At 42.3% G+C, this 14,702-nt stretch overlaps 1 protein-coding gene across 3 annotated transcripts in view; it reads right to left on the bottom strand.

The window, feature by feature from the left end:
- LOC115056047 (A disintegrin and metalloproteinase with thrombospondin motifs 20) overlaps positions 1 to 14,702 on the bottom strand; it is a 76,149-nt gene that overhangs the window by 32,858 nt on the left and 28,589 nt on the right. For all 3 annotated transcript variants that reach the window (XM_029522288.1, XM_029522289.1, XM_029522290.1), the window contains 9 exons: positions 9,106 to 9,251; positions 8,664 to 8,845; positions 7,886 to 8,022; positions 7,492 to 7,609; positions 3,905 to 4,000; positions 1,381 to 1,547; positions 1,111 to 1,240; positions 350 to 476; positions 49 to 259 (listed from right to left, as the gene is read on the bottom strand). In XM_029522288.1, coding sequence (XP_029378148.1) covers positions 49 to 259; positions 350 to 476; positions 1,111 to 1,240; positions 1,381 to 1,547; positions 3,905 to 4,000; positions 7,492 to 7,609; positions 7,886 to 8,022; positions 8,664 to 8,845; positions 9,106 to 9,251 — 1,314 coding nt within the window. The remainder of the gene's footprint in view (positions 1 to 48; positions 260 to 349; positions 477 to 1,110; positions 1,241 to 1,380; positions 1,548 to 3,904; positions 4,001 to 7,491; positions 7,610 to 7,885; positions 8,023 to 8,663; positions 8,846 to 9,105; positions 9,252 to 14,702) is intronic.

A 14,702-nucleotide genomic window follows, 5' to 3' on the forward strand; every position in this document is an offset into this window, starting at 1 on the left:
ATATTTCAATGAATCGGAACAAGGTCTCCTCTTTTCATTTGGCTGTACCTGCGACCAGGCGCTGTACTGCCAGTTCTTCAGCAGACAGTCCCCGTGGCAGGGCTCTCTGGTCTGAGGTTTTGCAATATCTCCACACATGCTGGCCTCCATCCTCTCACTCTGTCTCTTCATCAGGTTGTACTTCATGCACTGGACATCCAGGCTGCGGTAGCCTGGACCACATTTAGCTGAGCATTCGCTCTTTCCAGCAACATGCCACCTGTTTGAGAGGAGTTGGAGGAAATTGTCTGGCGCTCTGCAGGAATTCATACTGTGGGTGATGTATGTTTGTGTGTGTCTCAATGCACACCTGACTTCACATTCTGTGTTGCAGGGCTCAGTGACAGCAACAGGACGAGGTAAATGTTCACAGCGTTGGTCAGATACCTCAAGATGGTCGCTCTTACGCACGCATATTGACTTCCGCCTCCTTTCTCCTACAGAGACACACATGAGGAGAAGCTTGGTTCAAATCAGACATCAGACGTATATCACAATTCTACACCTTTAACTTGTCCTTTATCTTACAGCCGTAGGGGCTTCATGTTGGGCCAAAACTCCAAAGGCACATCTCTTTACTGGATCCCATTGTGCACTCTGACTCAAAGCCTTACTGGTTTGCTTCTAAAAAGGGAATTTTGAGGGGTTACTTCAGTTGAGGGCCAGGCCAAAGGAAGGTGTTGGTGGGTGTGTTTGGCTGTGGCCACAATAGAGTTGCCAGGAGGGAGATTTATGGAAGAATGGATTGAAAAACTACGATTGTTTCTGTGGGCGATGCAAAAGAAAGTGGGGTTCTGATGCATACTGACATTTAATAAGAGCTGTAAGATGCATCATGGTTCCTATATACTTCACACACTTAAAGATCTTCAGTGGTATATTAAGTAAGCCATGAAATTTGACTCCCACTTAGACCACCTGGCTTTACCGCGATAAACTTTTTTTTCCCAACTGCACAAGCGGTCTCTGATACCTTGAGTAATAGCAAAGCCTTTTAGGATTCACAGAAGCCAAAGACAAGGAATGATATTCTTCACATGTGGAAATTTAGGAGTCAAGCTGAAACCTTACCCTGACAGATTCGGTTGCATTCGAGCCAGGAGCCCGAAGGATCCCACACAAACTGTTCCCTGTGTTCCTCGATGGGTATGTTAAAGGAGTAACGGACATCTGGGTTGTACAGATTTCCTACACACAAGACCTGCAGAGGAAAAAAATGGTGGGAAGAGTAGGAGCACTTAACAGTGTTTTCTGTACTCAGTATTTTAAGTGGTGAGGAAGAAGGAGATGCAGAGAAAAAGACTAACGACAACTGACACAGATATTAGATTTGACATGAACCTGCAGAACGAGCTCCTCCTCGATGCGGTCAGTGCAGTTGATACGCTCTACTTTTGTATCCGAGCCGCTGTACTCAATGACAGTCCCCTTGAAGGTGATCTCCCTTTTGAACATGGCCACTACAAAGTTCCCATTTAAAAGGAAGTTGGACTGGCTGTCAGATAATGCTGGAATGACAAACAAACAAGACCAGATAAGAACAACACATTCAAACTCTCAACAATGCAAAACTCCAAATGTGAAATCATTTCAGCTCAAGTGAAGGAATGCTTGCCTACTAAAATGAGCATGTCTCTTGTGGAATTGATGTTTTGGAAACATTTCCACCACGTGCCATTTATCATTTTGGCCAACATGTTAACTAAACAGTCTTTGCCCACCCAACTTATTGTTCTGTAAAGCTGATGGGGGGTTCTGAAACACTGGTAACACTAAATTGCAGCTATTTGAAGTCAAACTGCATGACTTTTCTTAATGGCTGACATTGTAATGCAAACAAAAGTGGCTGCTAATACAAATAAGCACATAAACACACACACTCAAATGGCACACACAGGAATGTCTGGATAGGCACTCACACTTGGCAAAATAACATATAAACACAAAATACACACCCACCATGTTTGCGTGTTTGTTTTTCATGACCTAAACACTATGGTTCCAATAAACACACAATCAATTCCAATCTAAAAGTTCATTGTGAAACAAGTTGATCAAGACGAGAAGAAACTTTGTTTGTACTTAAGTCTGCCCATTGTTGGATGCCAGATGTCATCTCTTTAGCCTAAAGATAACTCTGAGATCTGTGGGGTCTTGACTGTAGTCTACTGACTCATCACTGATGCTTTGCATCAATGGAAATGAAAAAACAAAACCCTAACCCTGCTTAGAGCATCTCTCCAGCCAGTACACATTATCTTAATAAATACCTGAATGTTTCCATATAAACAGTTCAGATAAATAAGAAATCAATATGAGGAGCAGTCAAGGACATTATTTTGAATAAATGCGTATACATACTGTACCTGAAACCAAACTCATTCACATATACTGAAAATCTCACAGATAGAAGTGAAAAGCTTTTACACAAACTAGTGTGTGTAAAAACCTCTCACTTGCGTGTATGTGGGATTTATAGTATTTTATGTGTGATATATATGCATGGTAATTCTAAACAATGTCCCTTATGGTTCGTTGTAAACCAACATGAAGTGCCCCAATGAGGAAAAGCTTCAGATTCTCTGAGTCGACAGGAGGAATGTCACACCCAATTGTTTTGGTCTGAGCATGGTGTCGGGGTGTGGAACCAATTTCTCTCTAGAAAGATAATCATGAAATAATCACAAACTGCTTTTCTTGTATGACAAAGCACAGGTGTGCTCTGGTTGATGTCTATATAAGATCAAAGATTCTCCTTGGTGAGGCATTTTCTGAAGCTTGAGACTGAAAAGCATATGCACTGTGGCTTTTATTTGATTTTTTTTTTTTCTCGTCAATTCCCACCAAAGCATTATAAGAAGGTAAATCGAATATATTTCTTTTTTTGTTGCTCAGAACCCACAAAGCACCTGATATTGGGAGACAAAAAAACTGTACTGCTGAGCCCTGATTTGTCCTAAAGTCAAGTCCTACAGAAAAAGAGCCATGATCCCTGTCCTCAGAAGCATTTCTATCTGACGAGTACAGTGATCCTCTCAAAACAATTTTAATGTACTGCAGTGGGCCAGTGGCAACATTGGCAGGGCAAATATAGACCATGTTTAACACAGCAGGACTGTGGCAGGCAGCAGCAGTTGGGGGCAACCTTCCAGCCTTCTAACAGCAGCATAGCAATGTGGCGAGATGGCAGAATAGTTTGACTGAAAATGTCTTGAGCCTGACGTGAACCATCAGACAATTTGCAGCCACCCGTACGACATCGGGAAAATTAATTTTTCCAGTTTTTTTTTTTTTTTTTTTTTATACTTTTTTTTCCTCTGGGTCTCTGTCTCACTTGCAAGCACACACACACATAGACTCTGAGCCCAGTGGGTCCATCTAACCCGAAACGCCTATATCTACTTTCATGCTGCCTGTGCTCCACATGCGTCTAATTAGCACCTATTGCTGCCTCATTTATCTTTTTTGGGGCCTGACACTCCATTTGCTTTCCAAACTAACCGTCTTTGCCTTGACCAGATGGGCCAACGCCCTTACACATTTCCTCAATAAATACACTCAGTATTATTGACAGTTTCCTTTCCTTGGTGAAAACAGTTTGACAACAGTTTAGCCCATGTCTCTTTACGCTCCTTCACTGAACGCCCGCCTGTGCAGCTGTGGGTCACCAAGTCTGGGTGGTTTATAGTCATGTTAGGGGATAATGGCATTGACCTACCAGATGAGAAGTGAAGGGGTGCCGTAAATACATCTTATTAGGTTGGACTGCTTCCATTTTGGACCGTTTCTCCCAAGTAAAACAGCAATTCAATACGACGTTTATTCAAACCCCATCCTTGAACTGACACACTTGCAGCACACTCACCGAGGTAGTTGTCGTCTTCTGGCTTTCCAGAATAGCTGACTTGTTTGATATCAATGTTGGTGGCTCCAGCCGGGATCCGGACCACTGTGTTGTAACCTGAAGATGATGGGGGGGCGAACAAAACAAGTGAATGAGACAGAACACATGGAAAGTTACACAATTTTTAAAAAGACCTTAAGGGAACACAGTGGCTATAATAACAGCAGTGAGGAGTCCCACCTTGAATTTCATAATAGCTTCACTATGCTACAGCAACACCCTGGTCAAGGAAGTCCGGTTCCAACCACTGGGGATTTAAATGTCACACTTGGAATAATAAAAAAAAAAGGTCTAGTCCTCTCAAATAACCTGCAGAAGGCCTTGTTTTAGTCTCAGAGGCCTGACCGTGAAATGATATGTAATTATTCCCTGGACCTACCTTTGACCTGTAATTACTACACCAGGACTGTTGTCCCATGATAAACTAACATAGACACTGAGTGAGAGAGAGAAAGAGGGAGAGAGAGTATGTGAGAGTCAAGAGGTGATGACAAAAAGGTACAACTGGAGAATTAAATATGCACAATATAAATAAAAGGGAGCAATTAGAGGAAAACAGAGAAGAAACCATTTTTTAAATCGACATATCGCTTGTAATATGCTGCTAACTCTGTAGGTTTTGATCTGTCCTCCCCTATATCACCCATTTTGGCTGCTTGTATTTCAGAAATTGTGTTTGGGGTTTTTTATTGACTAAACACAAAAAGAGTTTGGCACAAAATAAATATATATTACAGAAACTGATGTTAATTGTCAATACAGGCTTTTTTTTTTGTTTGTTTGTTTGTTTTTTGCTGTTTTAAAACAGACTTATTGTATTGGTATTCTTAACAATTCCACATTGTTCCAGCTTCCAGCTTCCTATTTTTGAAAGAAGACTCTACAGATAACAAGGACCTTGTGAGCAATAAATGTTACCTTGGACTGTCCAACATAAGGCAGAGCAGTTGAGAAAAAGCTCAAACACACTGGTATTTTCTCAGCTCTTATCTAATCACTCGGCTAGGAACAAGTTCTTGCAACTGTAGGTTGAAAAAACAGCTTTATACTTTTGGTGACGAAACTTCCTAGAAGATGGAAGTGATCAGAGTGTGATAATGGCCAATAGATGCTGTCTTGTACAGCAAGGGACTGATAGATTTGGTCAGCTGTCATCCAGCCTTAGTGTAGCCTTCAAAATAAAGTAAACTTGGACAGAATGAGAGGAAAGGCATGAGCTGGTGTCACATGATGCCACTCGGGGGCAGCACTTCATCTCATCAGCCATGTGGTTTTTAATACATCCACAAATGCGCACAAACAAACACACATATCCAGCGGGTTGCCCACGCAAACCATTACCGAAAAATGTTTCCACTTCTGATTCATCAACATCAATGTGGAACGAACTCAATGTTGTATATTTCTTCACAATAAAACCCAAGCTTTCATCCAGCCGCTCTGCTACTATAGTTCCATTTAATCGTTTTTTAAGTTTTATGTCAAATTCTCTCCCCTAACCACTGGGGACAGGATAAGCTTCTGAAAATACAGGGGTGGAAGAACTTTAGAAACCACCAGCACAGTCCCCCTTTGGGGGAAACACTGTATCCACAAACCAACGGAGGCCTCGGAGATCTCGGAGCTTAGCGACTGACCGTGCACACAATCCACCACCACCACAGTGTGACCCAGAAATGAACAGTAAACACAATTCATTTCTCCCTGGGATGAAAAACAAAACAAAAAAAAAAAATACATCACACACACAACCATGCTACACTTAGGGAATGCTAGGGTTAGCCTCAAACATGCTTCTCCCTGTCAGTGAGAAAGAAAACGATGTTGTATTTATGCAGAAAATTAGAAGGCATCCCAAGCTGATTCTGGTACAAAATCTCAGAGGATACAGGCTGATGTGTGGGCAAAAATGTGCTTGTTTTGTAAATACAGTCATGATTTTATTTCTCCATTTTAAGACAGAACACATTCAATCTTCACTGTAGTCTTTCAGCCATTTCCCATTTTCCTGATTCATCCCGCTTCGACATCTTATATCCACCGTTGAGGCCCATTTATTCATTGTAACTGTTAATCAGATGGCTTGTCTTGACACTTGGATTCAAGTCTCTAGTCAGACTTAATTTAGATGACCTTAGACAATATTTCAGTCGAATTCAATGATTACTGAGTCATACACTTTTTTAAGTCACTTGTTTGACATGGAAGCAGACACCAACCCTCTACAGAGCTATTTTTTACGAGTAGGATAGGTCACCAATAAGGTGCCAGAGACCAACTTTACTGTTCCATCAAGAACAAATGTTTATATATGTAAAATTTTATGACTGAAAGTGAACCTAGAAACTCACATCCCCATCTTGAGACAATCTAGATCCCACAAAACAAGGAACTGTTGAGACCAACGGTCCTTTTCATTTTGAACGTCACAAATCTGCCAGGCCCAGCCACTGAATTGATATTGTGAAGTTTGAACAAGGAGTTAAACTTACTTACTTGAGATTTGACAGTCATACCAAATATATGCAAAAGGCGCATGCACTAAAGGGACTTGGTCTCGCTTATGTTAAAAGAAAGAAAGAAAGAATTAACTTGTTTAAATGTTATGACATCTCGGCGGTCAACACTAAGAAACTTAACCTGCAATTTGCTTTCCCCACAAGACCATAAGAAGGTTCTGGTTTTACCTCAGAATTGACTTTGTCTGCTCTCACAGAGGAATGAAAGATAGATTAACACAAGGGAAAGACTGAAAAGAAGAAGAAGAAGCAAAAAAGGACAAAAGGGGGGAAGACAGACAGACAGGCCCAGACTTAGGAGCAGGAGGATATCCGGCCTAGGCTGCACTTCTTCTTGTGTTCTCTTTCTTAAGTTTAAGCCAAATTTTCAGGGCTGGGCTCAGTGTGTGGTTTGGTTCAATACAGTCCTCAAAATCTTTACTATTTACAGCCAACAGCCTTGAGAAAGAAAGTAGATGGATAGAGACGCTAAAGTTTAGCGCCAAACTGATACAGGGTAAACATGATGGAGGCCACACCCAGAGCTTTTATGCTAATGTTTCTGCTGTTTTGCTGCGCTGAAGAAAAAAAAATAAAAGGGGAGTTTTGGATAAAGTCAACAGTTGGCATGCAATGAAACACTGCATTAAGCAGAACGGTTCAAAAGGGGTGATGTCAGGTTTGTGTTTGCCATCGCATGACCTGACAGAGTGCGATCACTATGTTATTCAGTTTCTAAAGCTTTAGAGAAGATTACTGTTCGGCATTTTTTCCAAATGTTGCAGAGGCACATTTTGTTTGTATATCAGGCTTAATAAGTTTAAACATAACCAGACATGACATCAGTCCCTAATATGAGCATAAAGCATGTCAGCGTTGCAGCAATGTGAAACTTAAGTCTTTCTTAGCTGCTCTATGCTTACGGCGTATCAGATATGTCATACCTAATCTGCAGGGGCGGCTGATATGCAGCACGTTCACTAGCAACAACTTTTTGTGGCCAGGCAGCTATTAGCGTACTATGTGTATATTCGGAGCAGCAGGACTCACCATACTGTGCATCATTGAAGGTGCCTGCCAGGGTTTTACATGACGAGTTGTCGCCACCACACACGCCGCACTTGTCATTCCTAGCCTTTGAGTTGAGTACATGGTCGCAACCTGCTTGCTGAAAGGGTAAAAATGAAGTGAAGGTCGAAATATATGGCTTAGAATGATTTGAGAGTTATGAAGAATGCAGCTGTTTCAGCAAACATTTCCCTCACAATTCAATATATAGCTTTTCCAATAATTACAAAATATGAATCAAGTCAAAATATGTTGATGAAGTTTTTAAGTTAGCACCTCTAACCCATTATCAACTCTCATCAGCAAAAATAAAGTTTAGATGCAGATAAACAATATTGGAGCACATTGGAAAAAAAGAGGATAAAGACAATTATACCCTGCAGAGGCCTTGGACACAGATGTCGTAAGTGTCTGGCCCACACGGTGTGCCATCGATGACGCGGTCTTTCAGCTGATAATATGCCATAGTCCCAGCAACACGGCAAAACAGTTTACAGCGGTCCTTCATCAGTACTGGATGGAAAGAGAACTTATTTACATTACATCTTGTTGCCAAAACTGCCTTCCTTTGAGAAATAGACCTTGATATCGTAGTGCCTGCAGGGTTTGGCCTGTTTGTTTGTGAAGCATCAATTTAATGAACGAATCACTTGCAGTAACTTAGACATGGTGGTCCTTGCCAGATGGTAATCTTGTGTAGCTGGGCAAGGAATGAGATGTGGCTGCAGGCTGCCAGGAGATTCATATGGAGGAGCTGCATGCTGTTTTAATGTTGCTGTTGTTTAGTGTTGACTAAATGTTTACCCCAGGGTATCGCCTGTCATTTATGTTAACGATGATAAAGACTCACACACAGATGTGCACTCTGCCTTACATACCCACCTATTTGCCAACAAGCATTTTCTGTCTTCTCACTCCGTGTGCTAATGCTTTTACATTAGATTGGAAATGCCTTAGATACCAAGATGTCTTAAAGAATGTTTTGGATTTCACCAATAATAACACCTCACACCAGCATTTGGGTGCAGACAATGTGGCGACACTGGCGTTAGACTACACTGTATAGTTGGATGTAAATAGTATCCATCTCTCATGTAGCAGCCCGACAGTGGGCAGTGGGATGACATTCTTTAGGATGGCACTGGTGTACTCACTGCCACTGTACTTGGGCACCCAGCGGACAGTTGGAGGTAGACCGTTGATGTTGAAGTGCTTGCCATCAAACTGCGAGCATTGCTCCTCGCGGAAATCTTTCCGCCCTCGTGGGCATGGCTCAGTGTTGCAAGAGCGAAACTTCATCCTGCGCCCCACACAGAATTTACCCCCATTCCTGGGCCTGGTGGAAGAGAAGATCACTGTCACTCACTCTTTCATTCACTATAATCCAAACATTCTGTTTGCTTTCAACTGTTGCTTTCTGACTTTAAACATAATGTACACTGAGGTTCACACCAAGGAATTTTTTTGTGCTTAAAATCAAACTGGGACTCACTGAGTCTGACCCAGGCTTGTTACTCACTTGAGCTTCTTTGCAGCTCTCTACTACTACAGCTCTTTACAGCCTGTAATGATTTTAAGTAAGGTCTTCTTCCTTACTCAGGTTTGTTGCAGTCTCGCATGGTGCTCCGTGTTCCTCCACCACAGGACCTGGAGCAAACACTGTAGGGCCCCCAGGGACCCCACTCCCCATGAACCGGCTGCAGGTCCAACTCCTTGTTTACACACATGCCATGTCTGCAATACTGCATGTGAGCACACAAACAAACACACACAGATAAATAGATCCTGTTAAAACCAATGACTACAACTCCTGCGGTCCAGAGGACAAACTGTGTGGAGCTGGAGTACAGGCACTTTGCACGCACAGCTGGGTGTGGGGATCTTCTTTGCCTTCTTAAGCCTCGGTTTAGATCAATGGCTATATTTTAAAAGAAATTCTGATTCAGCTTTTGTTTACCCTCAGGGAATGTGTCCAACTCCTCCAGCTGTCAAAAGAGAAAAGGGAGCACGGGAGAATCATGGATACAGTCAGAAACAGACAAAGAGGAAGACAAGAAAAGACGTGTCAATGAGAGAAACCTGAAACTGATATATAACCTACCATTTTGTCTTTCTTGGTCACATTTCAAATGCATTTGTGGTGTGGGGTGTGATTTAGACTATCTACACTGCTGTCACTACCTTAAGTCTCAAACTGACTCAAGGAATTGCATTTGATCAATACAATATATCTACAGTGCATTTAATCAAAAAATGGTAGCTTGAGACTCACAGAAGTATTCATCTGTACAGTATTGCTACCTGGCAAAACATTGTCATTCTGTTGAATATTACTGTTGAATTTCACACAGTCTCTTTGTTTTCACCCAAACCTGATTCAAAAGAATAGCAAAGTGAAAGTATACGAAAATATAAAAACTAATTCTTATGCTTCTTATTTCTTATTAAGAGGATGGAGCAGTACAGCAACACAAAATTATGCAGCAGGGATCTTTCATACAGGTGACCCAATGTGACATAGAAAATAGGGTGCCTGGCATCAGTAGAACACTTTTTACCCACTAGCCAACCTTTGCCAAGAAGCGCTAACACTAGTTTCATAAGAAAAACACGGCAGGCCCATTTCCCTTTGTGCGTAACCAAATCCCCTTCCCAGTGACTAAGATATCGGAGGGTCCTGTTCACTGAAAGAATGCAGGACAAGATGGCATCTGCCTAGGTAACCCATCATCCGGGAACACAGGGACAGGGGGAGCAGTGGCACCATGATAATGAAACTCTAGAGTCATGATAACAAGAGGAACCAAGTTCATTATGGACCTAAAATCAGGGAACACATATCTTTACTCCCAATACATGCATAGGAGGCTGCTCTCATCTCACTCCTACTGTGTCTCAGAGTTTGGTTTGTGAGGTTGATGTGCAAATTGTTATTCCTTCAGAATACAAGAAACACAACTGATATAATTTCAACTGGTACAACGCCGACATATTCAATCCCTGAATTCAAATTAAAAAAAAAAAGAAAAGAAAAAAAAAACTTAATCTCTTGGGAGTCTTGAGAACAGGACCATATGAGCTTCAGTGGACTTTCATAATCACAGTAACGAACTAGAGGATATCAATCAAAGTCATCTCCTGGACCATAGCTAATCTGGCCTGTATCTGCTTTGTAATATATTCTTATATTTTCAGTCATCACCTCAGGTGAACACCTGCAAAAAATGCAAAGTCATACAAACACGTGCAAACGTACACAGAATTTGGCACAGTTGTTTCCATTACCCTGGGCTAGTTCGCATTTAATGATGGAGTGTAAAGCGTGTGGACAATAACAGACAGGTGTTAACAGCTGCAGGATCTGGGCTGAACAGGCCACAAACATTTCCATAATCCAGACCTGGTGTGAGTAATGGCCTGGATCTGTCTTCCTGTCTGAGTCCAAAGTAAATTTAAAGTGAAGACACTGATAAATTTGTTTCTCTGGAGCGCTAACAGTGGATTCAAAAAAAGGCAGTCAAAAATGTGATAAAACATCCGTGAGTGGAAATCTCTTCCACACTGTGAAAAAGCAAACAGGGTTTGGTTGGTTAAACAATTTCCTAAAGTGAAAGAAAAGCTAAACAATTGAAATTCACGGAAATGAAACACACAAAGTAAATTTGCAACAAAGTTTTCCTTTGTTGCAACAAAGAGTTTCCCTCTCTTTATAGCAATCACATCCCCTTCCCCCATTTCAACTCAAGGACTGACAAGACAGACCTGGGCATCCCCTCCATACGTCCTCTGCACCGCCACCCATCCCCCTTATCCCCTTATGGGAAATTGCAAGGGCCACGCAGGGACCACCACAGTGCAACCAGGAGGCGGGACCCAAGGAGCTGTCAAGCACAAGGCGGACTGTCTGTCAGAGAGGACCAAAGCCTGTGTAAGCCTCTGAGGCATTCCACTCCTCCCGCTGGCACTCTGTGTTTACAACCGTTTTGTTTGGCTTGAAAAGGTGATGTGGGTGAAAAGAAGAAAGAAGGAAAGGGGGGCAGTGCAAGGAAAAAAAAAAACATCTGTGTGAGATGATGTGTGTGTGTGTGTGTGTCCAAATCTGAGCATGCTCATGACTGTGTATGCATTTGTGTGTCTGTGTGCACATATGTGAATGTGTGTTAGTGGGAGAGTGATAGCTCAGAGAGCATCTGGGAGCCATGCTCATTTCCAATTAGCCCCCTTTCCCAAAGGGCACAAACACCCCCTTAGAAATCACTGAGGTGAAAAGTAGTCTTGGCAAATCTCAAACAAGCAATAAGGACACCATAAGACCCTCTCCGGAAAGACTGACAAAATCTGCCCTCAGTTGGGAATGTGGTGAGAGATTTGAAGCTCTTGTGAGAGAAACCTGTCCAGCTGTGACCAGCACGTGTTTCAAATTAGGAATTTCACAAAGACACACGCTGACTCACTAAGCCGCATCACGACATACATACTGGTATCGCGCACACAAATACGCAAAATGCATTTGACTTTTTGCTCTCTACAACAACATACTAAGTTGAGATTCCCGAACTCCACACAATCACAGATAGTAGTCACAAGCCAGCTAACCCCCGGCAGTGGTTAGCTCAGGACAGCAGCATCTGCTCTGAGCTCTTAGGCTGGCTGCTTTAGAGGTTAGCACCCTGTAATTGCGGGGGAACTGTTGCACAGAGCACCTCATTTCTGAACCCAAGCCATACATCACTGCAGGAATGAGAAGGCAGAGGACTGATTTAAAAAGCCCCCCGCTCTTTCATTTTAACGCGGCCATTTCCAAAAGGAATCACCTTTCATGTTGTGGTATCTTTCTCATGGCTCTGGCTTCGGAGTTTGGCCTTGGCCAATATGGGGCCTGTGTCTTTTTCTCTGACGCATTGTAGAAAAGCACGCTCTCTATAAAACGCATGCACAAAACAGACAGCAATCCAGAACCTGTTGGTTTTCGACTAGTCATTATTATCTATAACTTGATAATTTGACATGGAGGGGTGTGGTGAAAAACAGCTGATGAAGCTACACAAGTTATCAGTTGTAGTCTTTGCAGAGATCTCTGTGCTGGTAAGTGACTGCAATATAAATCAAGTAATTTCAGGAGCTCCATATTTCTTTTTTTCCATTGTGTTGCAAGGATGTGGAGACAGGAGGACGAAAATTATGAGAGGGCGGAGAAGGTGTGAAAGAGAGACCACATGATGCAACTGTGACCCCAACCAACTTCTCCTTTCACTGTATATCCTCTCTGTGCTTCCCAAACTGTTTATCCTCTCTATGATCGCTCTTTTCCTCACACCGTTCCCAGAAGAGTAAGGGCTGTCATTAAAGTGAATGACTAGTTTGGCCCCCTCAGCTGTTCCATTCACCTGCACTTCTGCACTTAATGCTGCTCTTTCTCACTTATGAACATCTCTATAGGGTCACACCTATAGAGCAGTCGGGATATTACTAGTACTGCTACAACTAATACTAATAAATTCACGCTACACTCCTTTGCGTTATTAATATTATTCTTAATGAAATATTGTCTTTTACCTCGATGTTGATGCACCATGTGGAAAATGGCGGCTGATTCAATCGTTGCGCAAACACAAGGATCAATACGTTGTTTGTGTCAAACTGATGAGTGTATGTCCAATATACACTCACTTGTGTATACACCACTATGTTCACCAACGTATTATCAGCCTTTGCAATCTTGCGCAGGTGTAGCAAAGTGGCTTTTGTCGATGGCAGCAATAAATCAAAGCAGTAAAGCAGCAGGTCCTATATTAAAGGGTGATGGCTGTGTCAGTTTAGTACCTTTCATGCTATTTGCACAGCAGTTATTTCAACCATTGTTAACCTAAAAATATTAATTATAATAGTTACCCGAAAGAGTCCTCCCCATCAGCAGGATGTTCCCAGAGACTTCTTTAATACCTAAGTTACCAACCTGTTGCTAAGCTGGTTGTCAGATTAGATGAAAGAGTCAGATGGACTTTTCTCTCTCTAAGAAATGGACTCTATTACACATGAATGTTATTGTTGTTTCTTGTGTGTTCTATGTGTAATTGTTAACTAACACATTAGCCCTAATTTCCCATGGTACTGTAAATGATTGTCATTAGTGCTCATTCATTTATGCTTTGAAACCACCCTACAATCATGCAAATGCATCCTCTTCCCTCTGCACAGCCAGCGATGACAGGCCTCTCAGGCGACCGGACGCAGTAATTCCACCAGCAAACTACATGAATACTAAAACAACAATCCTCTTGTTAGCCCAAATCCACAGATATGTCTGCGACGATGGCAAATCAAAGTGGCAACATCCTGCAAATATCCAGAGATTAGCTGGGCCTGACACTGATACCAGTCGCACAATCCCAAGCTCCGATGCAGACACATGCACCCACAAACACACACACACACACACCCCGGCCCAGCATCGTACGACAAGTCTGTCAGGCTGCCAGCGAGCTCCAGCCAACACTCACCGCCTCAGCCAGCAGACTCCATTCTGCCTTGCCTTCACTTTTCAAGACCTCACTATCTCAATCTAATTGGCTGAAACCAGAGCAGGTCGTCATTCTTTTCTGAGGAATGTTCTGGAAATCGAAAACAACTTCCCGTTTTTTCACTTACACTAACCACTCAATTAAGTCCCAACTAAGAGTACCTGAGGGAGCCTTTTGTGTTTTACACGTATTCAAAGAAAAGCTAAGCAACCAGTCATTGTGCTGAAAATGCGTCTTCTTGCAACCAATTCCCTTGAAAACTCCTCTAGACAATACTGAGGTTGATGATAAAATAAACAAAAGTGAGGAACTAAAAAAACTTCAACAACAAAACCTCACAGTTTATTCAAGCCCAGTCAGATGTCTCCGCCACCCACTGAGCAATGACATGGTGAGAAGCTGCACACATGGATTCGGGGATGTGGACAGAGGGCCAAGCGGTCCCTAACATTGGCTTGACAGGCCCTTATTGATCATGCTAGCTGGCAACTAACTACACACACTCATGCATGCACACAAATATTTGTGTGTGTGTGTGTGTGCATGTTTAAAGGTTAGGGTTAGGGTAGTCCTGAAAGATAATAAATGAGACACATGCAAAAGAATCCACATTGTGTTCTTGCACACAAAATCAAAGTGCGCACCCGCAAACAGTCACACTACAAACGGACA

This window comes from Echeneis naucrates, chromosome 16 (genome assembly GCF_900963305.1).
Source record: "Echeneis naucrates chromosome 16, fEcheNa1.1, whole genome shotgun sequence".
NCBI classification, from domain to species: Eukaryota; Metazoa; Chordata; class Actinopteri; order Carangiformes; family Echeneidae; genus Echeneis; species Echeneis naucrates.